We start from the raw sequence: 25,102 nt of genomic DNA, 5'->3' as shown, positions 1-25,102 counted from the left end.
GCTCAGATAGAACCAATTACCTGACCCCAGTCTTATAATTTTCCCAATCCAAAACAATATAAATAACAGTGGTAGTTCAGTGTAGAAACCTTGTCAAATTTTGATACCAAATCTTTTCTTAATAAACAAACCTTATACAAGTTCTCATTAATCTTCGTTTCTTAATCTAACATCTTTAATTCTTTCTCTTAAAAACTTCTTCAACTTCAACCACCACAACAGGAATATTTCTGGGCAGAAAGATTTGGATCTCTTATTGCTATTAAAGGCTCAGTTGACCAAGATCTACATGTAAACTGTTTATCCAATGACTTCAATCAATGGTACCAGAAATTAAATTAGAAATATAATATAGTATTCACCTTTCAAGAAGATAGCATCAGCTGCCATACCGGCTCTTATATAACATAGTAGAAAAATTATTGACAAATCAAGCAATTTGACTACTGGCCTTTGCAAAATCCTGATTTAAACTCAATTCAACATGTATGGAAGGCCATAGAAGACCAGATACAAAGAAAAAAGCATATATTAACAATACAAAAGATCGTAAGGTCTGCATCACAAAAGAATGAGAACAGATTAACTCAAAGTTTAGAGCTGATATTGTTGCCATCATACCTGATAGAATTAAAGCTGTAATTGCTGCTTATGGTGGAAACACCAAATATTAAACTTAAATTTTCTGTTTAATTTTATGAAATATATGCTATACTTTATTGAAATATAAAGTTTTAGTCTTTACAATGCATAGATCAAGAGATATTCATAAAATAATATGATATATATAATATCAGAGTAATAAAATACTATAAATTTTTGAAGACTTTTTTTGTATAAGTGTACAAGATATTAGTATCTCTTATCAGCAAATTGACAAGCACATATATATAAAGATTAAATTGACATTAAAAAGAACAAAGCTTGTTAAAGAGAAGAGAATTATATAAATATGATCAAAATTAGATTTAAATCTGTCAGTATACTTCAGCAGCTAGACATATCTTACAAAACAAACTGCATTTTTGTTGATGAGACTGAATTCAAGGCCAGCTTGATTTGTAAAATAGGATGATCCAAGAAATGATCAATTGTTATTGTCAAAATAAAAACCAAATAAGAATTGAATATTATAATTATTGCGACCATATAGTTTTAAGATATTAAAAATATTACTGCAAAAATGATTGCAGACAGTATAAATACATAGCTATTTTTTCAATTTATCAAGCAAATCATAGCAAGTTTAAACAGAGATAATGCTATACTTTACTACTTTATCATAAATAATATTGCTATCTATACTGCCCAGCTTGCAAATAATTACATCACTAACCATACAAAGCACAGAGTTCATTTTTTTCTGCCATACAGCCTCTTTTTGAATGTCATAGAGGAATATTTTTCGAAGCAGAAGTGTTTAGTTAGAAAACAATATGGTCTCAATGCTGATGAGCTTGTAAAACATATTAGTAATTGTAGCAAACAAATTTGTAAAGACAATTGTGAAGGTTGAGTTGATCACAGTATCAGTTTTTTTAAGTAAATGCCTGTGTAAAGAAGAAATGTACTAGCCAATTTTTTTAAAATATATTAAATCTCCTTTAAAGTGCAGACCTTCTTGCATTTAAACCAACAAAAAGCAATAAAAAAACAAGTACGCAAAATAGTAAAAAATGTTTGTGAAACATGGGTGAAACACTTTAGTAATACGTTATACACAACGAACAATTATGTTTGTAGCATAACGACGCACACAAAAACACAATCGAATTTCGATCTTGTTTGTTTTAGTAATAACCCATATACACGCATACACAAGGGTTTAAAAATCCTTTTGAATTCTGCCTTTACAATAGGTGCTTTTTAGACAATCTAACATTGCAACTCGATGTTCCATTAGACCCATCAATCAGACTTTACACTGTAGGAAAATATTGACCAGTTTTTTGAGAAAACCTGGTGACACCTGGCAGATTTTTTAATCGCCTACGTGCTTTACCATATTTAGTTTGTTTAAATTCTAATTAGGCATACTGACACTAATGTTGAAATAAAAGTTTATCACAGAAGACTATTGAAGCTATATTAAAAAGTCAAAAACTCATAAACTATATTAGAGAGCTGTTTAAAGTTGCCTTGTATCTATGCCCAAAAAAGGCACTTAAGTTGGAACATTTTTTTAAAATTTATTCTCCGATACACCATACATGTACCATCATGTTGCATCAACAATATAGCTTGTGAAAATATTATACATGAACTTCATTCTCTAACAACTTCTTTATACTCAAATTGATCATCTAAATTCAAAATAAAATGACCGATCGTTCCGAATATAACATTAGCAATCATGCCCAAGTTCATCAACAAAGGCAACAAAGGCAACAAAGATAACAATGACAACAACATCAAGAACAGCAACAGCAGCAAGAGCAACAGCAGAATGATGAAGAAACTATACCTCAAGAGATTAGAAGAGCTAGGAGAGCTAGATATAGCAAACTAAACCTAAATCTCTTGAGTGATGGTACTTGTATATATCTATTTCATTTCACTTTGGGTGAAATTGAGAGAATAATAACAGTACTCGGATTGGATCATGTGTACTGTTTTTCAAGTATACAAGTCCGTAAGAACCTTGCACTGGAAAAATTAAAAAAATAAGGTAGTTTAAATATGGGGTATAGTATAGTGTAATTTCCATATTTAAATTAGTTGATTTTTTTTTCCACTTGTGCTGAAGGTGACCTTCACAGATAGTGGAATGACTAGAGTCAACTAGCGGAATTGTGGGTGGGGGGTGCCGCAGGTAAGGTTTGTTAGCACTTTAGATATACTTATCTGACTTGATATATAAAAAGAAAGTTTTTTAAAACTGCGTATCTATTTTGATATTCTTTATATGGAACCATAAAGGTCAGGCACCGACATATTATGAAGATTAAAAGTAGCATAAAGGTGACCTTTAAGCTAGTTTATTGTTAAGAAGTTTGGTCATCAGCAGCAAAAAAAGGCGTCTTTAAAATTATGGACCAGTAATATGTTCTTTATTTATTTGGTTTCCCGTTCTTATTAGGCTGGTAATGGTTTATGCTTTTATTTTTATTGGAAAGAATAGAATGTTTCTAGGTTTCAGATCTAATAATACTATTCTATATCTCTAGCTACTTCTTGCTTGGTCGGTTTGTTATATTTGGGATGAAAAATTTTCTACAAAAAAGAAATACCTAAAAAAAAATGAGCTGCTCAATACGTTTTTTTTGGGGTACGAGCAGTACTCTTTGAGAATAGATAAATCGTTAGTGATGGGTGTGCGTGTGTGTTGGATATTTCAATTCTTATAAACCATTAATACTTATATTGGAATTATCTAGTACAAAGACCAAACAATAAAATATTACAAGTAAAGCTACGGAATTTTGATTTCTTTGACTATGAAAATGATTGGAAAAAAGTAATTTTTGTGAATTGGGCGATATAATTATTAATTTACATACCCAAAGCAAACGGATTTATTTGTAGATATAGATAATACTTATCAAAAGTCGATATAGTATCTGGTAGTTTTTTTTATTAATAAACAGTATAAGTAATATAATGATACATATAAGGATAGTAAAAGAACAAAAAAAGTCTTACCATGTCAATGACAGCAGCATGAGATAGAAGCTTTTGATTCATAGCATGTTTTAGAGAGGGTTGTTCATCTATAGTAAAAATTGGATTCAGTTTGATTAATATTAAAGAGAAATATAATAAATAAATAGATAAAAATATTACCGTGTTGGTGGTTGTGTTTAGCTGTAGAAAATATTTTGGGTGATATGTCCTATAAAAAAGAAAGGAAAAAATCAGGATACTTTTATGAGATGATGGTATGAAGTATATTTACTAACCTTGGCTAATCCGGATGGCCATTGTGAAGAGGATGCATCAGAAGGAAACTATACGCGAGTGACTATGGTAGCAGAAACACTTGTTATTACTCAGCTATATTTGAAGAAATTACTAATAAAGAAAAATAAAGAAAAAAAGTGCCTTACCAGGAACATTTGCAAGTATAAGAGTAAAAGAGAAAGAAAGAAGTAAAAAGAAAAGAGAGGGCGAGTGTCTATGGCAACTGAAACAACTAATTCTTTTTAGTTATATAAAAAAAGTACTTTAAAAAAGCAGATTAAAAAAAAAAAGACTAATAAAAAAATAAAAAAATGGGTGGAGACAGCGACGAAGAGTGTGTCTATGGCAACAGAATAAATAAATTCTTTTATTTTCTATAAAGAAGACTTTTTAGAAAGAACATGTCTTACACAAATAGTTCGCAAATATAATAGAAGTTGCAGAGATAGAGAAACAAAGAAAAGACCAATAGCAAATATAAAGAGCAAAAAAAAAGAGAAACAGGAACAACAACAAAAAAAGAAAAAAAAAGAAAAAAGAAAAGTGCGTTTGAAACAAAAGACTAGACTGGTTTGATCAATTGGGTTCTAAAGCAGTATGAAAGCCGATTTGCATCTCAGTGATTACAAGAAGTATTAATAGAGACTTATATATCAAAGATATGCTGAATATCTATATAAACCATACGTTTTATACAATTTGTTTACTCTTTCTCCTGCTTTCTTGCTACTTATTGCACTCATACTCAAACACACACATCAACCCATTTTATTTCAAATAATTTAAGTATGTAAATTTGATATAATTTATTTTTAATTCAATTCAATTCAATTGTATAATAGCATCAATAACAATGTAATGTAAAATTAACAGTTACATTTTTACCTTTTATTATATTCTGTAGACAATGGCTATTCAAAGACATCAACTTGCTCTTCGTCCCGTTGAGATTACAAACGAACAATTGATGGAAATTCTTTCTACTTTGAAAACTAATATGATAGCCATGGGAACCAACATGGCAGCTGACATGTCAATTGTACAAGAACAAATCGGCACTGTTGAAGATACATTGCTAAACATGAATAGCGGAATTGGTGTTCTTGCCACCAGCAGCACTGAGACAATCACTGCTATTGACAGTTTAAGCAGGGCCCCCCTCGTTTCCCCTACCAATACAATGGCTAATGTTTCTCAGCCTGCCTTCAACGCCCCGTCTGAGTTTAGCAAGAAGGCCTCTAATGATGTTTATGTGAGTATCAACGTGTGCAAAATTTTATTGATGTATTTTGTCATATATTCTATCAGGCCCATATTTGTAATCTCATGTGGGATCCCAAGCTGAAAACAAGAAATCAAGCTGATATCCTGGCAAATGAGAGTAAGCCCAGATGGAATACAAATGTTTTCTTTTACAAGTCGCCAAACAAGGAGTTGGTGGTGTGACTTCTTGAAAACTTGAAGTGCAAGTTTACCCATGAGGGATTTAGAGAGGCAGACTTGAGAGCAAGACTGCACAAAAACTTCACCAGCCGGGTTTCAAAAGCAAGAAAAACCAAAGAGGAAATAAAAGCAACAAACACTCATTCGAGAAGGGCAGGACGTGCCAGAGATATAAGTGTAATCTCTAAATAAATAATCTCAAAATAATATAGTTTAGTCTTGAGAATTTTAAAAATACTAATATAAAAAAACTACTATTAGAATCATACTCGCCGTTTACTTGCATACACAGACAACAAAGAAGCAATTGATCTACAAATGAAGAGAGATTGTGACTTCACAATGCAAATGGCAGCAATGTCCGATGGAGAATCTGCAGATGAAGACTTCGAGAATCGCATGAAGAGCATCGTCAAGATTGTTCGGCCAGGATGGAGAAGTGACAAGGTATATTATTTTATATTAATAATTTTGTCTTATTATAAAAAATATAAAGTGAAGTATTAACAAAATCATTTTAGTTCAATACTCTCATTAAACTCGTTGATGAGTATGTTATTGAAGCAATGGGGTCAAGTGCTTCTCAAATGAAGGAGAGGGTTTTCACCAGTGTGTCCAATACAGCAGTCCCAGATGACATAACCCCCAAATTTCCTCAGTGGGCCCTTAGAGACGGGTATTAAATAAACAAAAATTGCCTCTCTCTTTTTATCTATATATTACTTTTCACATACAAAATACTATCAATATATATATCAGAAATACGCGCTCTGTTTTTTTTGTTAAAGAAAAAAAAATGTAAAAGTTCACTTTAGTTATTATTTAAGCATATAGCTTCTTTAGCAATGGAATTACCAGCATTTTGCTAACATTTCTACTTGTCGCAATAGTAGCTGTAGCAACCTCTAATAAGATGCGATGTACAGGTATAATGCTATGGTAGCTATCTGGAGAGAACGTGGGCAAACAAAATTCAACACCATCATCCTCACGCGACCTATCAGAGGAAGTACGAAACCACTTGATAAATGCGAATACATGTTGATGATCATGAACCATGCAAGTCAGATGGAGATTGTGCATAGGTGGAAGTTGGAAGGAGTGTGTAAAAAGATACTGAATTTGTCCAGCAAATCCAAGTATAATGTTTCCATTACTACCAACAAACTTTGTCTGAACAAGTGATCCGTGACTGATTGTGCTGTTGTTTGTTCCTCAATAGTGTTGACCAAGAATGTCAATTGACTTCAATTTGATGATTTGATTGTCAAGTGCTGGGCGATTATAGGACGTGTCCTGATAGCTGGCAAGGTCTGGGAGGTTGTAAGCGACTTGGTAATATTCAAGTAAATGGAGATAGTCGGAATCATCCATTACTAATGGCTTTTTGTATTTTAGAGGAAATGTAGAAGGAGGAAGAGGCTCGTTACCCTTGGGTGGATTATAAGGATCAGTGTAGCCTTAAACGAATGCTTGCAATCTGAATGGGCGACTGGAGAGAGTGGTGACTGTGGTGGCAGGTATGGAGGTTGTAACAAGTTTAGACAGAGTGTGAATGAAGGGGAACTGGCTAGAACTTTTAAGAACAGCATTGATATAATCACCCTTATACGCATTCTGAACAAAATTTTTCATGTAGGTCGCCTCAAAACCGTCTTTGCCATTTGTCTTGAAATTCTTTAAAATACCATTGTATCGCTCAAACCCAAAGAGCTAATAACCATACACTGGTCCAAAATCACGAATGCATTCATGAAGATGGAGGTGTAGGTGCATATTGCAGGTGAGAATAGTGGCGGTATAGTCTACGTTACATGCATTGCAAAACTTTTCTAACAGGCTGTGGGCAGTGGTGATCTCATCAAAAGTAATGCTGGGCTTTACGTAGTATTGGCATGCATCAACGAAATACATCCAGTTCTTGAATTGTAATGGAGGGAGAATACCATGCAACAAGACAGGAGAATTAACCAGAACCCATGATTTCCACTCGTCCGCTTTCATGTAGCTGAAGCCCTTTCCAATTTTGGTTGTCAGTGTGGTGTAATCTCTGGGCAGTACCATTGTCTCTGCAATTTTCTCCATCGAAGCAAACTCTTCAGGTCCAATTGTCTTCTCATCAATCCACCAATCCATTAATCTCTTAGACGTCCCCAGGAAAAGATTATGCATGGGATCAATGATCGTTCCACGTACTAGATCAAAGTATCCAAGGCGTTGCAACTGCAACCATCGAACACCATTTTCGACCTCCAGCTGATGCCTTTCTGAGAGTGTACTTGCATCCTTCCACTCCTCAGCATGCAACCTGCTCTCTGCACCACTGCGGATATTCCAACGAGAATAATTGAATCCACGGAAATCAACCTGGTTGCTGCTCCCTAACCGAGTAAACTGCCAGCTGCACCTGTAACAAGCATATGTGCTGTTATGCGCTGTGAATCCACTTGTCTTTCTGGCGGCTGGGATATCACATGCAACCATCAGTAGTGCAGCACGAACACTGACACCATTTGGGAATTCGTGTGTAGGAATCCGCATGTCAACGTACAGCTGCTTCAAATCATCCACCAAGGGCTCCAAGTAACTATTGATCTCGTTGGTTTTTGGCTCCTTTGGACCAGGCATGAGACCTACAAGGATAATATTCTCTGGCTTGAATCTTTCATCACGGGGCAAGTTGTTGATGGCCAGATAGATAGCACCAGAGGAGTGAGTGACACCATCAAAGGGCTGGAACCAGTCGATGTTAAGTGTTAACATTAGTGAGCGTGGGTCCAACACAAATGATACACCATCCTTGTCCTTCAACTCCTTCCACATCGCACCATCATAGACATCGCACAGAGTATCTACCATCTTCAACTCCTTATTCCATTGACGAATCTTGGCTTCGAAACTAGGGCGATGGAAGAAAACGCTCAATGTATTTTTAATGGATTGGTAGACATATTCACGCTTTGCAACCAAGGCACCGGAAGATATGGATTTCGTCAAATTACAGTTGCATGCAGACCTGGCACCAAGTTTTGAGGAAACACATCGAGGAGGAGCAGATACGATATCCTGATATACTGTATGACAGTCTTGGCACACCACAAATTTCTTGATGCCTTTTGTAATAGCAGAAAATCCTGTCATTTTTTGTAAACCGGCAAGACTGGTTGGTAATTGAAAATCTTGGTCGTAGATTCTCAGCAGGTTGTTGATAAACTCAATCAAGACAGCAGCACCCTTATCAACAACATGACGTGAAGCAAACAGTACCGTAAAGATGGCTATGAATTGATGGACTTCATTTTTGGGCATATCAGGAGCAGCAAAAGGGTCTGTAAAAAATTAAAAAAAAATTAACACTTGATTTTTCTTTTACTCTCTTTTTCTTTTAGTTTTCTTTATGTATCTCACACTGACCTTCACTGTTGAAGTCCTCAATCTCGATCTCATTGACTTCATCTTCAACATTGTCATCGAAATCATTGTCGTCTCTGTCATTGTCAAACATTGAGGCGGCATCCAAAAAAGGTGAGTTGGCCTGACCATCCATTGCTTCCACAGAATCGGAATGAGAGGTCAGGATTACTACAAATATGGAATATAATAGTTTATTAGTTTTTTTTTCTGCTTTCAAATAAAAAAATTCTTACCCTCAGTATCTACATCCATGTTTCTCATTGCGGCTGTGTTTCATTAAAAGTTTAAAAATAAACAACATAAATAAAAAATAAAAAATAAAAAATTAAAACGATTATTACGCAGCAAACAAAAAACCAACACTGAATATATTATACTATTCTCAAATATTCTGGTACCTTCAACTCTAGCTCTCTTATTACGACGAGTCTCAGTACGCTTTGCAGCATAAGAAGATTTCTGATGACTGTTGTGACATTTAATGCAGTGACAGTCTAAGGTGTGGATTTGGGTAGAGGGAAACATATTGTGTATAGCTTGAATTATAAAATAAAAAAGGAAACAAGTACTACAAATACTTTATTTGATGTGATTTTATAGCAAGCCAAAAAAATATGAATTTTTTATTGTCTATCTAAACCAATAGAATACATCGAAAATACACCCCCAACTTAAATAAAAAAAACGGCTGAGCTGAAAAAAAACCCTGACATTTCCACTACCTTTCTCGTTACTTAAAGCTATAGTATTTTTTTTTATTTTTCCAGTGAAAGGGGCTTGCATCAGATAAAAGGATACGCCTCAAATTTAAACAGCTCTCTATTATTGGTCCAGTAAAACTAATGATTATTGAATATCTCTCTGCCATTATTTATTAAAAAATAAAAACCTTTATAAGGTATGTTTTGACGTCCAACCACTCATACGCAAAATCATAGTGCAATTCTCTAGTAGTAAAAAACAACTTAGTAGAATTTACAATGCTTTTATGCTGATATTCATTTGTTGAATTGCAGCTTAGTACTTACTTCTGAAAAAAGTAAACACTGAGTCCTATTTAACTACACTAATATTTTTTCTTTTCTTTAATGACAATTATAAAAACAATAATACTTTTAACTATGTTATATACTAAATAACATTGCTATAGAAGAATATTGCTACATAGATGTGATGATCAGTGGAAAGGTATTATTAATGTTAATAATATTATTAGTCAATTACTAATAAAACTTCATTTCGATTATAATCAGGCTTGCATCATCTAAATTATTAAAGGTATGAATATGTAAAATAAAAGTATAGGCCTAGTCTAGAAAGCATCAAATATAAAACTTTGTATTATTCTACATTCATTAAATACTGATTGTATACTATTTAAAATAAGCTCTTTCAAATTACAAACACTAAAGTCTTTCTGTCTTTCTTCTTATTTTTTTGTATAGACTAAAAGAATCTCAGTAATTTTATTGCTTCTCTGCTTCTTTTATAAAAAATTTCTTTTAAATAGTTAACAATATTGCTAAAAATTGTACAAGTACTTAGACATGTACTGTGGCTCTTTAACCTTGATATTTTCAACTTTGAAAAATGAAATAAATAAAAATCTTCCACTTTAATTTTAGCAGAATTCAATTTTTTAATCGTTTTTTTTTTCAATGAATTTGAGTATTTGTAACTTTTTAATAAGGGTATTGCTCCCCAAAAGTAGAAGAAAAACAGTGCAACAGAAAAAGGATATTCTCTAATGTTATTGGCTGACATAAGGTTTAAATCTATAAATCTAAACATTTTATTTGGTTAAATAGGTAGCACAAACAGCATATTTCTCTATTTTCATTGACTTAAACAACCTGGTCGACCTGGCAAAAGACAGTGCCTTTTGACTAGAACGGGATTATAATTTTTGTCATTTCCTACAGTGTTATACACAGATTTATAACATTTACATTAATTATATAAAATAAAATTTGAAAATAATAAAAAATCTTATATATATCAAAGATGAAAATATATGAAAGTCTATATTTTCTGGTAGATGATAAAATATTAACCAAAATAGTGACTGCCAATTCTTTTTTTTGTTTTTGAATTGTTTATTTGAAACAGATATTCTATATCCATTAAATTACGCGTTTTATTAAAATATACACTCTTACCAAATATGTCAATCAACAACACTTACTCTAATGAAATTTTTTTGCTTTGGCAACAATCTCCCAAGCCTTGGAATGCTTTTCTGTTCCAGGAGTGATGACACTTAGATTAGAAAATATTATTAGAGTAAAAACATCTGAGTGGAAAGAATGTTTAACAGAGATTGGGGAAGCTTGTACAGTCAAGTGGGTTATTCGCAACACCAATAAGCAACCCACCAACATTACTGCTGAAGACACCAAAGCAACTGGTATTAAGTTGTGTTTTTCTCAGAAGTATTCCTGTCATTGTTGGGGAACCTATGAATCTAAGACAGCTTTGCGTGTGATTCAAAAGCAAACAAAGAAAAACAAGTGTCCTGCTCTTCTTTGTGTGAAAGGATTCTTTAAGACATCTGAGTTATATGAATTTGTTGTTACAAAAGATCATGCAGAGCATACTCCTGGTGATATGCGTAGTGACATTTACATCCTTCCTCTTGCAAAGAAATATCTTCACGAGTTGGCTCAGTAATTAGAACAGTTGTCAAAATATGCTAGTCAAATTAGAATTGATATGTTGAGAGCTGTAGATCGATATGGTAGAAAGTCTGAAAGAAAAGTTAACTATTATGATATCTGGAATTCGATGAACAAAGTAAGCTTTAAAAATAATATATCTTATAGCATTTACTTTAATATATTTCTGTAATAGATCAATAAAAAGCTGTATTATTTTGACAAAGACCAAATGACTTCTTTCCTAATCTAGATGAACAACAAACTTTCTGCCTTAAGCTTCAACATATTTAAGGCAAACACTTCATATTCTCCAGATCCATTGGTCTTTGCTTATTGTTTTATGTCATCTATGCAGCAAGTGTGGTATACACATCACAATTGAGTGAAGAACAGACTTCACAATCAAACACTGGTTCCTTCTTGCTAATGAACCTGGGAAGTTTACAATCTCTGGAACTGTTGCACATCAGACACATGTACACTACACACTCATACAGTGTAAACTAACCATTACACAACAGGGATTTGAATTACAGGGACTTTAATAGTAGCAGATATAAACAATATTATTTTGTCTCTTTAATAAACAACACTCTCACAGTACCTATTGTTCTCTTTGTAAAATTTATCTAGATATCTCAGCAAGAAAAAATGAAAACCATGACTTCTTTCTGTTGGATGCTACTCATACAATCTCTAGCAATGTGAATGAAATTCTTTATACTATTTTGGTGCATAATGAAGATATTGATAGAGGATGATCTGTTACCTTTATGGTAACCAATGATTGAAGTATAAGCTCCATTGTGCAGTAGCTGCAGTTCTTAAAGACATCTTTTTTGCTTGTTGACACAAAGCAATTTACTATTAATTGTTGTACAGCAGAAGTTCACGCCATTCAGATAAGTTTCCCTGCAACACCCATTCAATTTTGCATCTTTCATATAACCCAAGCATGGAACCAAAAGTTATCTGACAGTGTGAAGATTCTTGGATCCTCATTATCAGAGGCACGAATTTTACATGGTGTGATGATGAAGTCTCTGCAAGAGATCATTTATGAAGAAGATATAGACGAGTTTCATTATAAAATTGTACAATTTAAAGAAGACTTCGACGACCAAGAAAGCTTCTTGGATTACTTTGAGAGAAACTGGTGCACAGAAGCAAAGTTTAAGATCTGGAGTAGAGCATACCATAAACGACAATTCTCCTATATGCTCACAAATAACTATATTGAGTCCTGGCACAATCAATTAAAAACAGTTTTCATGAAAAAATCTAGAAACAAGAGACTTGATAAGCTTGTTTTTGTTTTAGTACTTAATATTGAGTATTATCTCACTCAAAAATACAAACACGTCATGGCAAACAATGGTCCAATGAGTTCTTTTACTAGACAACAAAGAATACATGAGATGGAAGCTGAAGAAGTCGATGATGATGACAGAGAAATGATGATTGTTGCTCCTGGTATTGCAAAAGATGTAAATTGTCAAGTTTGGTCGTTTGTAAATGAAAATACAGCATATGTTGTTCGTTGCAGAGCCAAACATGCTTATTTCCTGTACCTGCTTTGATTATCAGCAAAGATATAAACCTTGTAAGCATATGTATTTGCTTAAAATGCATACAAACCGATCTCTCTACTTCTCTCCACCTTCTGTCACAAGTACAAACGTAATACAGCCAGTCTCTACCTATGAAACAGCTACAATCATACCAACTATCAGTCGTACATCTGCTTTTATACAGCAATGTATTGACATCTGTTGTGGTGGTTGAAGTTGAAGAAGTTTTTAAGAGGAAGAATTCAAGATTTGAAATTAGGAACGAAGATTCGTGAGAACTTTTGTAGGTTTTGTTTATTGAGAAAAGATTTTGTATCAAAGTTTGACGAGGTTCCTACACTGAACTACTACTGCTATTTATATTGTTTTGGATTGGGAAAATTATATGACTGGGGTCAGGTAATCGATCCTATCTGAGCCTTAATCAGAGCAACGTGATCTTGGGATAATTAATGTATGATTAATTATATAAATGTGTGTAGTCCCAATGAAGTATTAACATCGAAAGTAAATGTGTTTATGAGTTATAATTATGCTTATAATAATCCACTGATGTATCCCATATTATGGTGATATCATCATATGAAATATAATCACTATCATGCATGCTAAACCTGTGTGTTAAATAATAAAGTAATCGGTAGACACCTTTGACTGGAATAGCTGAGGCCTTATATTATTTCCTTCAGACTTATTCTCAATTACAGCAGTAGTCAATACTCATTTACAACAACATCAATCAAACGCTTCAGTATGCAAACCAAGATCTACTGACTATGCAACAGTATATGACTGAAGATGATGGTCAGACTTTGTTTGATGCATATCAACGCTCTTTACAAGTCTTTCAGTCTATAAAAAACAAATATGAAGTTCATCTTTGCAGATCTCATACACAAGAAAAAAATTATAACTATCTAGCTTTTTTCTCAAAGAATTGTTTTGTAAATTGAAACAACTTTCAAAACGACTTAGTAAATTATCGTGTTTTTTATTTTTTGGTAGTTGTATTTTTTGTCTTATTTTCTGGTAGATAAGCCTCAATTTCGGCTAATACTTTACCATCTACCAGAAAATATAGACATTCAAATATATCTTTAACTGGAAATAAAAAAGGAAATTAAGACCTATATATAGCATATTAAATAGAAATAATTATACTTTTACTTTTTATAAGAGTAACAGTTATGCTAATATAGTATTTTATTTTCTTTCTTCTACTTTAATACTTGCTTTTAAATTGTCTTATTTGATAGATGGCTCATAATAGCAAACAGATTTATTTAAAGGTAATAGATAATATTTGTTAAAATTCTTTGACTTATTCTGTCAGAATAATATTAATAAAATAATTAAAACTTAGAGCATCTTCAGCAGTCAGCTAACTTTTATTTTATCTGAGATCAAAAATTGTCACTTTTACATAAAAAAAGCTACCCGCCCAGCAGTTAATTTTTTCTCTAACTTTTAAATAAATTTTGAGAGTGCTTTCAGCTAGAACTTTTATATCCCTGTCAAATATAGCAACTAGATAAAATTTAGGACCATAAATTTTTCATAAAATAAAATAAAAGGAACTGCTGGAAAATTAACTTTTAGATAAAAGTCAAAATGCTGTATAAAAGTTGGGATAAAAGTTACTGCTGAAGATGCTCTTACTATTGTTTTACTTTTATAAAACCAAGCTGTGCTAGCTCTCAGAGGGTTCCCCATTGAGAAGAATAACCATACTATAGATAAAGAAAGAATAACCAATTGGCTAAAATCTATATAATTAGTATTAAATTTAATACTTTTATCAAATTATATAATATCCTAGAGAGATATCTCTGCACGTGACTTACGTTCGCACTTTTAAATCACTAAGAACATAGGAAGTTACTAAATTACATGACTTACGTTCAAACAGTTAAAAAGAAAGGAAGTTATAAATCACATGACTTATGTTCAAACCATTAAAAAAAAGAGAGATACTCTGCACATAAGTTATATAGAATCTAATCATCTTTCGATTGCATTCAATATCTTAATTATTGATAAATCTCTATTTTAATGTAAATCATGTCTATATAACAAAATGTCTTTACTATTAAATCACTATTTGCTTTGAACATCTTTAAAAATTATATTTTTTTTTCTTATTACTACCAACTATTATTATTATTATACTTATAAATTATATATAAATAAATAAAAATCAGATCATTTTTAATTGTATTGTAATCGTAATAAAAATATATCGATCTAAAGAATAAAGAGAATATATGTATATATCATTTTAGCTATTACCAAAAGCTATTCAATATAAATAATAAATAAAAATAAAATAAAAATAATGATTTATTTGTATGTTACAATTGTGCTGCGCCCCGATACATGGATTTGAATTAATTTACAACAAAAAAAAGAAAAACATGTTGGCTATTACTACTTTTTAATTTAAAAGCAAAGATCATCAATATTATATATTACATTTTATAACAATAACTGATAAAGTAAAATGAAACATATGATTGTGCATTGAAAATTGGATATTCAAGAATTTATATATACTGTTACTCTAAGAAGCTATATTGAACCATGCACTTTTTGCAGCATTTGTAACTTGATACACATGTTAATTCCAAAAGGTTAACCCACGCTACTTTGACAACTGACTGTTCCTTTTGTCATCTTACTTTTATTACTTTAACAAGACATTCTAATGAACTTTTACAGCTATACCCTACTTAATTTAGCTACAATTACTTGAAGAAGTCATCTTACTACGTCTTGACATATGAATTTTACTCTATTATTCAATATTACTTGAAGAAGATACTCTCTTGAATTTATTCTAATTATCATATTACTTCAGCACGTTGTTGATTTACATATGATTTAAATCTATTTTAAATTATAACAAGTCTGTCATTATTGGTATAATTATTACTTTGAAAAAGAGTATATATAGGGTGTCTGTAAAGTTTATGTCTTTCAGAAAAATAATAATCTTACATATACTCTTTACTATTTCTCTATCCCCACCTTAATTGCAAAACCAATTACAATTTATTAAATATCAATATGACTCCTGCTGGACCAGTTTGTGCTTCATGTAAACAATTGGGTCACAGCAGGAGATCAAATTTATCCTGCCCTTTGAACCCAAGAAACAAGACTCTCTTGATCCCCCAAAAGAGAACCAGCAATAATCTCTCTACCCAAGAAGAATATCAGACAGAGAGTAGTAGAAGTAACATTAAAACGGATTACTTTAATCCATTGGATCGACTTGCATAGTTTCTAACTTATTTGCTATCATCTGCATTTATATGATTATTTAGCTGGTGCTTCGAGACCAAGGGTGGAAACTGTTCAGAATCCTGTAATTCTTACCATAGCAGAAATCATTGCTCTCTCCCGTGCTTACCAATATCCTGCAGAGAGTAGTCGAGGTAAATAAATGGAGCAAAATTAATTAATATTCAGCAAAAATTCTAATAATTGTTTCTATTCTATATATTTCTCTATTTAGCTGCTGCTTCAAGACCAAGAGTTGAAGCTGTCCAGGATTCTGTTGTACCGACACAACCAATGTCAATTGACCTCTCCTTTACAGAACAATATATTGCAGAGAGCAGCAGAGGTAATTTTTAAAATTATATATCAATTGCCACAATTATTAATTATTCTTTAATATTTTTATCATAGATCTAACTGCTGCTTTTGAGGCTTTGCAAGTTTCTGCTGTTGAGAGAGTCTTGGATTTGACAACCACCACTGCCATTAACACTGCCACTGTTATTCCCTGCTGTTCCAGCTGTAATGGAATTGGCCACATACAGAGTAACAGCTTGCAGTGTCCTAACAACAGATGGCACCACACTTTTGTCCCTGGCCAGTTAGCTGTCACTCATAACATGGCCCGGCATACCACCACCCCATTACCTCCAACTGATAACAGAGGTGCCATAGATGTACAATGCCAATTCTGTGGAGCTCTAATATGGATTCATGAGAAAAACTACACGTCCAAGGCAAACAACATCAAGTTCTCCATGTGCTGCAGACTCAGGACTGTCATTCTTTCTCCCTTTGAACCCACCCCTCCTGAAATCGCAGAACTTTTGGTACACAACACTCCTGCTGGAAAAGATTTCTTCGAAAAGATCAGGCAGTACAACAGCACTATGGGTTTCACTTCCATGGGAGTCAACATTGATCAGTCTGTTGCCAACAATATTGGTGGTGCATACAACCTCCAGATCCATAGGACCATCTGCCACAAGATTGGGTCAGTCCTTCCAACAACCCAGGCTCAGATGGATCAGCCCAAGTTTGCCCAGGTTTATATATTTGACCTAGCCTCTCAGGTCGACCATAGACATTGCAATGCCCCAGAATTAGACAGGGTAATCTTCGAAAAGATTCAGGCTGTTCTCATGGAGGTTAATCCATTTGTTTCCCTCTTCCATTCTATGCATCAAGTCGCACGGGATAATGGTGGAACAGCCGACATGACCTTTTGCCTGGCAGAGTCTGGCCCAGCAGACCAGCAACGGTACAATACTCCCACTGTTGAGGAAGTGGCAGTGTTGATGAGTGATACTGAGCATAATGAGGCAAGAGACATCATTCTGCACACCCAGACAGACTATCACCACAAGATCAATGAGTACCACCGCAACTATGATGCTTTGCAGTATGTTCTACTCTTCCCTTCTGGTGATTTTGGCTGGACCATCAATAGATATACTCCAACAGGGTCAAAGATCTCCACCATGGACTGGTACGCTAACCATCTCATGTACCATCCCAACTTTATGCACCTCCTCCACCGTTTTGGCCACCTCTTTCAACAGTATATTGTTGATATGTATGTCAAGATTGAACATAGCCGTCTTAGATATTATGTACTGAACCAAAAAAAGATGTGTGCAGAACTTTACAGTGGTATTCAGGATGCAGTCCACCTCAATGACAATGATATGACAAATCTTAGTTGGCAAGTAATTCTTCCTTCCTCCTCCCTTGGCAGCCCACAATGTATGCGTGAATTGTACCAAGATGCTATGGGCATTGTGCACCACTTTGGCAAGCCAGATCTCTTTGTGACCTTTACCTGCAATCCCACTTGGCCAGAAATCACAAATTTTCTGTTGGGTGGACAGAGTGCCAGTGATAGACCTGATCTTTGTTCCCATGTGTTCCACATGAAGCTTGAGCAACTCATGCACGACTTAACAAAGAAGCATATCTTGGGGAAGGCCGTAGCACATGTCCATGTCATTGAGTTCCAGAAGCGAGGTCTCCCTCGAGCCCATATTCTGTTGATCCTAGCTATGGCAGACAAGCCAGTTACAGTAGACGATTATGACAGAATCGTCTCTGCTGAGTATCTGGATCCTGATCTTGAGCCAGAAGTATTTGCAATCATCAGCCGCCATATGGTGCATGGACCATGTGGAGAGGAGGTCCGTCTTGCTAATGTCACTCTAGCACGTTGCATGAAGAATGGCCGCTTCCAGAAGCATTATCCAAAGAATGCCCAAGACGATACAATTGAAGATGGTGCTGGATACCCTTTGTATCGTTGGAGACAGAATGGAAGATCAGTCATATGGTACAATACCATCCTGGACAATCGATGCATAGTTCCTCACAACCGCTACCTATGTGTAAAGTACAATGCACATATCAACGTTGAGATCTGTACCTCTGTTGCCTCTGTAAAATATCTTTACAAGTATGTATACAAGGGTCATGACCATGCCATGACAGTCCTGCAGCCTGGATTCTCATCCACCCCCCAAGAACCTATCAATGAGATCCAAGAATTCCTTGATGCCTGTTATGTCTCTGCGTCTGAAGCTTGCTGGAGAATCTTTTCTTTTAGGATTCACAGTGAGTCCCCAGCTCACCAGAGACTTGCTATCCATCTTAAGAACGCCAAGACCATTTACTTCCGTGAATCTGACTCTCTTGAAGAAACATCTGGGTGGGGCTCCTCCACCACCTTAACTGGATGGTTTGCTCACAATACATTGGATATTTCGTTCCGCAAGTATCTTTATTTGGAATTTCCTTCGCATTTTACATGAAAAAAAATCAGGGAAAGTGGACTCCACGTGGCAAAAAGGAAAGCAAAACCCTTGGCAGAGTCCACACTGTTTCACCAAGAGACCCAGAACGGTATTATCTGAGAATCTTGCTGCTCAATGTCCCTGGTGCCACAAGTTTTGAGTATCTGCGTACTTTTGAAGGCCGCGTATATCCTACCAATCAAGATGCTTGCTGTGCTCTTGGGCTGTTGGTGGATAACAGCAAATGGAAGAAGCTGTAGGCTATGAGATCCCATCATCATTGCCTCACCTGTTTGCCATCCTCTTGGTCTTCTGTGAGGTGTCTGATCCCTTTGCTCTCTGGCTGGCCTACCGCTCTTCCATGGTCGAGGACTATCTCCATGCTTTCTGACAGGCAGAAAATGACTTCTCTCTTGAGCCAACTGAAGTCAAGTATGACAGATGTCTGTGGAGCATTGAAAGCCACATGTCAGCCAATGGTCTTTCTCTCGCTTCCTTTTCTGGGTTTGTTCTCACCCCACTGCCAGACTCCTCGGATGCCCAGATCCCTGCCAGTGGATTGAGAACATTGATTGATGAGCAAGAAGCCCTTTGTACCGAAGCTTTGTCTTTGCCTGATTTGGACACGCTCTCATTCAATGAGGAACAGCTAGCAGTATACCGTGTTGTCATGGAAGTAGTTGATGCAAGCCCTACAACCCCAAGATTATATTTTGTTGACGGACCAGGTGGCACTGGAAAGACTTTTTTTATTCAATGCCATGCTCAAAAAAGTCTGTCAACAAGGCAAGATTGCTCTCGTGGTAGCTACCAGTGGAATTGCAGCTCTGCTTTTGGATGGTAGCCAAACAGCTCATTCCAGGTTCAAGATTCCCATTAACATTGACGTCAACTCTATTTGTTCCATTCCTTCCAACTCTGAGCTTGCAAAGTTGATCAGGAAAACAGAGTTGATTGTTTGGGATGAGGTCTCCATGGTCAGCAAGTATCTTATCAATGCCGTCAATTGTTCTATTCAAGATGTTATGAAGTTGGTTGACCCCTTGCTCAATACTGTTCCTTTTGGTGGCAAGCTGTTCGTTTTTGGTAGTGACTTTTGCCAGGTGCTTCCTGTCATTCAAGGAGGAAACAGAGCCCAGATTTTTTCTTAGTGCATCAAGAAAGCATGTCTCTAGAGCCATGTTCACTCCATGAAACTCACAAGGAACATGTGTATTGCCGAGTCCACTGATTCCCGGGAAGTGGCACAACTTAATGAGTTTGCTGCCCTTCTTCTGACTGTTGGCAATGGCAGTCTTCAGACCACTGGTGGTCCAGGCACCTTTCAGATCCCCCCCTATATGCTTATCTGAGGCCGTAATATCAATCACCTGGCCAGTACAATCTTCCCTGATCTTTCTAATAATGCCAGCAATCCCAGCTTCCTTATGAGCCGTGCAATCTTAACCCCAAAGAATGCAGAAGTTAAGAAGATCAACAACATTATTATGAAACTGTTCCCTAGACAAGCAACAGAGTTCAAGAGTATTGACGAAGGTCTCAGTGAAGATGATCAATTGAGTTACCCAATTGAATTTCTCAACAAACTCGACCCTGGATCTTTGTCTCCACATACTCTATGTCTCAAAAACGGATGTCCAATTATGCTACTGAGAAACCTGGACCCCAAGAATGACCTCTGCAATGGTACCCGCCTTATATGCAATGACTTTGGCAGATATGTTATCAAGGCCACCATTGTAACAGGATCAAGTGCTGGAAAGGTGGTTCTTATATCCAGAATCAAGCTGAACCCAACTGGATTGACCATGTTTATTGATTTCAAGCGATGTCAATTTCCAGTCCACCTTGCCTTTGCCATGACTATCAACAAGTCCTAAGGCCAGACCTTTGACAAAGTTGGTCTGTACCTTCCCGACCATGTCTTTGGTCATGGGCAGTTGTATGTCGCTCTCTCCAGGGTTTAAACTCCAGACTTAGTAAAAATTATGGTTGATATGGACAGTATTTCTACTGAAACAACTAGCAATGTCTATATAAACAATGTTGTTTATAATGAAGTTGTTCCTAACAATTAACCAATCTGTTCCATATCATATGCTTTCTGCCTTATGTCTTTATCCAAATATGACAATTTTTTTCTATATGTTTTATTTTTATTTTTGTATTTTTTGTATTCACGTTATTTCTTCTCATACTTATGCTTATGCTTATGCTTATGCTTATCTTTATCTTTATGTTTTTTTTTACTTTTTTTTTCAAATATTTTAGTAATTTTTTTTTAAAGTTGTCAATACCAATTGTGTATATGACAAAGTATAACGTTTTCTTTCCTTTTTGAAAATATTAAAATACAAACCCCCCAAAAAATATGGCTTCCAGATATGTTCTTTACTATTATTTTATTACTATTATTATAATTCAAGTTAAATAATTGGATAACCAAGTTGTATCTGTATAATTTGTCTAATAATAATTATTAGCACAAAGTTCTGGCTACTTGATCAGATTGCTTTGTATCTCTCTGACTCGGTATTTTTTTATGAAAAAAGAATAATAGTAATATAAGTCATCTATATATTCTTTAAGGTTCCGAGACTACCCGCTTTTAAAGTTAGATTTTATAATACATCTTGCTTACACTCCAAAATAAAATATAAATAAATAATATCTCCCTGCTTTTTTTTGACAATTTTTTCTCTTTCATCATTTCTTACATTTTATACCAACATGAACTACACACTTCAAACTTCTTTCAAAACCTTGCAAAAAAATGTCTACATTTCATCTGGTATCTCTGGAGCTATGCTAATGGCTTTGGCCAGTAGCTACAAAGAGGTGGCAAAAATAAATAAATATCATTTATCAATCAACAAATAACACAATATATTAAAAACATATTTTGATTAATAAATCTTTCAAAAAAATCGTTAATGTCCCTAACCGGAGCATTAACGATGCAACTATTCAGTATCTTGGGTGCAGTGCCAGGAAGACGGCATAAATGTCATCGATGTGATCATCTTGATTACAGACCGTACTCCAGGCCCACCCCCAAAATTTTACCTTTTCAAGGATATCAAGCAACAGCTTGACACAAATATAATATTCACCAAACAACATAACTATCGTTGTACAAATTTTCCGTAACTTATCAAATATATTTGAATTAGACTCCACTACCAGAGATATTCTCTATAATCCTGGATTTGACGGATTATAGAGAGTATCTCCGCAAGGAATTTGTGGAGTCTTTTGTGTCTCGGTGGGAGAATGTTGGAAAACTTCCCACAAGGGTTATGTAAGTACAGAAAGTACGCTCCATATACTGTGCTAATCTAAACCAATATCTATATAATATATATATATATGTAATCTAGCTCCCCTGACCAAGACCCCATCATTGGGTTCTTGGAGGCTGTTGCACTCGGCCCCGAGCAACTCAAACTCAATGAAGTTATGAAGAGGTATGTTTTTTTACTATAATACACAATCGATAATTAACTATACAATTTCTTTTAAAATAATAATAATATGAAATAACAGAAAGTAACAATAAGCACCCTTCATAACTCCAAAGGTAATTTATTTGTTTATTTTTTACAAGGAACTTCTTAATTTATTTATTTTTTTTTATTTCTCTCTTTTTTTTTAGGGCTTGAGTGGCCTTGTACCTTTGTCTGTGCTTGTGAGCAGGGGTCGTCCCACATTTAAGAGTCGACTCATATATGTGGCAATGATCCAGGCCAAGCATAAGCATGATCTTAAAGCATGGGTGTGACCAAAATCTCAATTTATTAATTTCTTTCTCTTTTTCCTTTCTTTCTCTTTAGGTCTGAATTGGCTTTATGTTTTTATTGGGTGGAGTCTGGCGAGAACAGCATCCTCCACATCAAAGTGAATTTTAAGACAGATGCCTTATAAATTATAAATACAAAAAATAAAAATAAAATATATTTGATTTTACAAAATTCAACCTTTAAGCCATTATGTAGATGAGATCTCAAAAAAATATTTTAAATTGAAAAGACTTTAAAATCATACAAGAAACTTTGGCAGCAAAGATTATAATATATGTTACAAGATGACTATTCAATATATAAAATAAAGAAAAAAATAAACAACAGGTGCAATTATTACTCTATTACTTCAAAGGTTTCCAACTTTTGTATGGGCTACATTTGTTTCTGTTTTAGTATTAAATCTTTATAATACCAAAATATCTAAATAAACTCAGACAAGCAATTTTTTCTTTCTTTTCATAGTATGGTTATTGCTTCCTGAACTGTTCCAATAGGGACAACTGGTCTATCTCGTTTAATTATATAACTCTGGTTGTTTTATCCTCCTTTTTTTATTGGAAATTATAATACCAATATTAGTAAGAATATGTAATAAAGGCTAAGAGCATCTGTAGCAGTATCTAAACCCAAATACTAAATATACAAATTAGGAAACTGGTGTTTAGATTTTCCAAAAAAAACGTCTCCAGCAGTTTCTAAACAAAAATTTAAATATCTAAATCTGGAATTTAGATCTAAACTTTTTGAATCAAAATCTAAACTTCTGTAAGTTTTCTCAGAATTTGTTTAGATTCTATCACTTACTAAATTTCCATTTTTTATTTTGTGACTTTGAATTGTCAATTTTAAATCTCAGCCTTTAGGAAAAACCTCACCAAAATCATCAGCTCTTTAGAATCTGTGTTAAGAAACTGCTGGAGTGACCTTGATATTCTTCATACTAAATTACTTTATTTGTACTAGCGCGGGAAATCCTAATTTGGATATTTAGTATTTGGGTTTAGATACTGCTGGAGATGCTCTAAGAAAATAGTAAATGCCAGGTATTAAATATACACTAGGGGAGTAGTGCCCCCCCCCCCACCCCCCCAAAGGGGGGGGGGGGGGGCAGAGCCTACTGGAAGTTAATATAATACTCTTCCCAGATCTATGGTAAAATAGACCGACGTGCCCTTTTTTTTGCACAAAAGGTAAAACAGATCGATGTGCCTTAAGTATTTTTTATATATTTCTTGATTTATAAATACATTACTAAGTAGAAATATTTGAAAAAATTCGTGATTATAGATATACTATATGATTACAATGTGACAACTTTGTGTGGCTGCTGAATTAAAATTGAGTGAATTAAAATTTATTTTGTTATTAATTTTAATAATAATATATTGTATTTTAGTTATATTTTATATAATAAATTAAAATTTTACTGACTCAGAAAAATTAAAATAAATCACAATAACAGATATTATATAAAGGTATAATCATGGCTCTTCGCGCTAATTCTCCAAACAGGACTACTGGTTTTATCCATTCAATTGGCGCCCATTTCCATCTAATTAGCATCCGTTTCCATCTAATTAGAACCCATTGACATCTGATTGGCTTCCATAGAAATTGAATTTGCGTCCATTGCCATCTGAATTTGCTCCCATTGCCATCTGAATTTGCTCCCCCTCTTTTACTATTGGCGGAAGGGTACATGGCACTCAATTTTTTTATCCTTGCGCCTTACAATTTTTTTTATATAACCGTAGTATTTTTTTTTGTAAACGTCGTACTTTTTTTTGTAAACGTCGTACTTTTTTTTTGTAAACGTCGTATTTTTTTTTGTAAATGTCGAATTTTTTTTATATAACCGTAGTATTTTTCTTTGTAAACGTTGTATTTTTTTTATATAACCGTAGTATTTTTTTTTGTAAACGTCGTATTTTTTTTATATAACTGCCATATTTTTTTATATAAGTGCCAAACGCCTAATGTAATAGCACTTCAATATATGTAGATCTTTCTACAAAGATACGTCATAGAAAATATCTATAGAGAGAACTAACAGAATATGCAAACTTTTCTCCAGATTACTTTGTTAAAGTTAAATACCTTACTGCAGTTATAAGATAATAAAGCAAGTATCTCATTATAATAATTATGTTAAAATTGAAAATGCAATGATATTATTTGTATGCTTTCTTTATTGCAGAGTAAGTTTCGAATAAAAGATTCATTTTTTCGTCACTTGTAGCCTCCTTGTT

At 34.1% G+C, this 25,102-nt stretch overlaps 4 protein-coding genes across 4 annotated transcripts; 2 read left to right on the top strand and 2 right to left on the bottom strand.

Annotated features, from left to right (window-relative positions):
* Positions 1–6,165: 6,165 nt before the first annotated feature.
* On the bottom strand, positions 6,166–9,282 carry PHYBLDRAFT_162154 (hypothetical protein; the record flags this gene model as incomplete). Its single annotated transcript, XM_018434573.1, has 8 exons — positions 6,166–6,544; positions 6,590–6,774; positions 6,811–7,020; positions 7,072–7,538; positions 8,226–8,672; positions 8,758–8,925; positions 8,991–9,023; positions 9,156–9,282. The coding sequence occupies 8 exons, from the start codon at positions 9,280–9,282 to the stop codon at positions 6,166–6,168; spliced, it is 2,016 nt and encodes a 671-aa protein (XP_018299595.1).
* Positions 9,283–11,010: 1,728 nt separating this feature from the next.
* PHYBLDRAFT_184638 (hypothetical protein) lies at positions 11,011–13,637 on the top strand (the record flags this gene model as incomplete). The annotated part of the gene is made up of 8 exons (XM_018438964.1): positions 11,011–11,423; positions 11,463–11,550; positions 11,608–11,621; positions 11,729–11,912; positions 12,230–12,901; positions 12,961–13,017; positions 13,202–13,384; positions 13,468–13,637. The coding sequence occupies 8 exons, from the start codon at positions 11,011–11,013 to the stop codon at positions 13,474–13,476; spliced, it is 1,620 nt and encodes a 539-aa protein (XP_018299594.1). The 3' UTR covers positions 13,477–13,637.
* Positions 13,638–14,378: 741 nt separating this feature from the next.
* Positions 14,379–15,494, bottom strand: PHYBLDRAFT_73443 (hypothetical protein; the record flags this gene model as incomplete). Its single annotated transcript, XM_018442857.1, has 4 exons — positions 14,379–14,512; positions 14,656–14,744; positions 14,830–14,872; positions 15,458–15,494. 4 exons carry the CDS (start codon positions 15,492–15,494, stop codon positions 14,379–14,381), a joined length of 303 nt encoding a protein of 100 aa, XP_018299593.1.
* Positions 15,495–16,051: 557 nt separating this feature from the next.
* PHYBLDRAFT_162151 (hypothetical protein) lies at positions 16,052–22,831 on the top strand (the record flags this gene model as incomplete). The annotated part of the gene is made up of 9 exons (XM_018434572.1): positions 16,052–16,082; positions 16,312–16,422; positions 16,503–16,613; positions 16,679–17,976; positions 19,700–19,890; positions 21,534–21,609; positions 22,224–22,351; positions 22,431–22,517; positions 22,714–22,831. The coding sequence occupies 9 exons, from the start codon at positions 16,052–16,054 to the stop codon at positions 22,829–22,831; spliced, it is 2,151 nt and encodes a 716-aa protein (XP_018299592.1).
* Positions 22,832–25,102: the final 2,271 nt, after the last annotated feature.

The sequence above is a fragment of the Phycomyces blakesleeanus genome (assembly GCF_001638985.1).
Source record: "Phycomyces blakesleeanus NRRL 1555(-) unplaced genomic scaffold PHYBLscaffold_1, whole genome shotgun sequence".
Classification (NCBI taxonomy): Eukaryota; Fungi; Mucoromycota; class Mucoromycetes; order Mucorales; family Phycomycetaceae; genus Phycomyces; species Phycomyces blakesleeanus.
The sequence above is the reverse complement of the archived record's forward strand: the minus strand, read 5'-3'. Positions and strand labels throughout refer to the sequence as shown.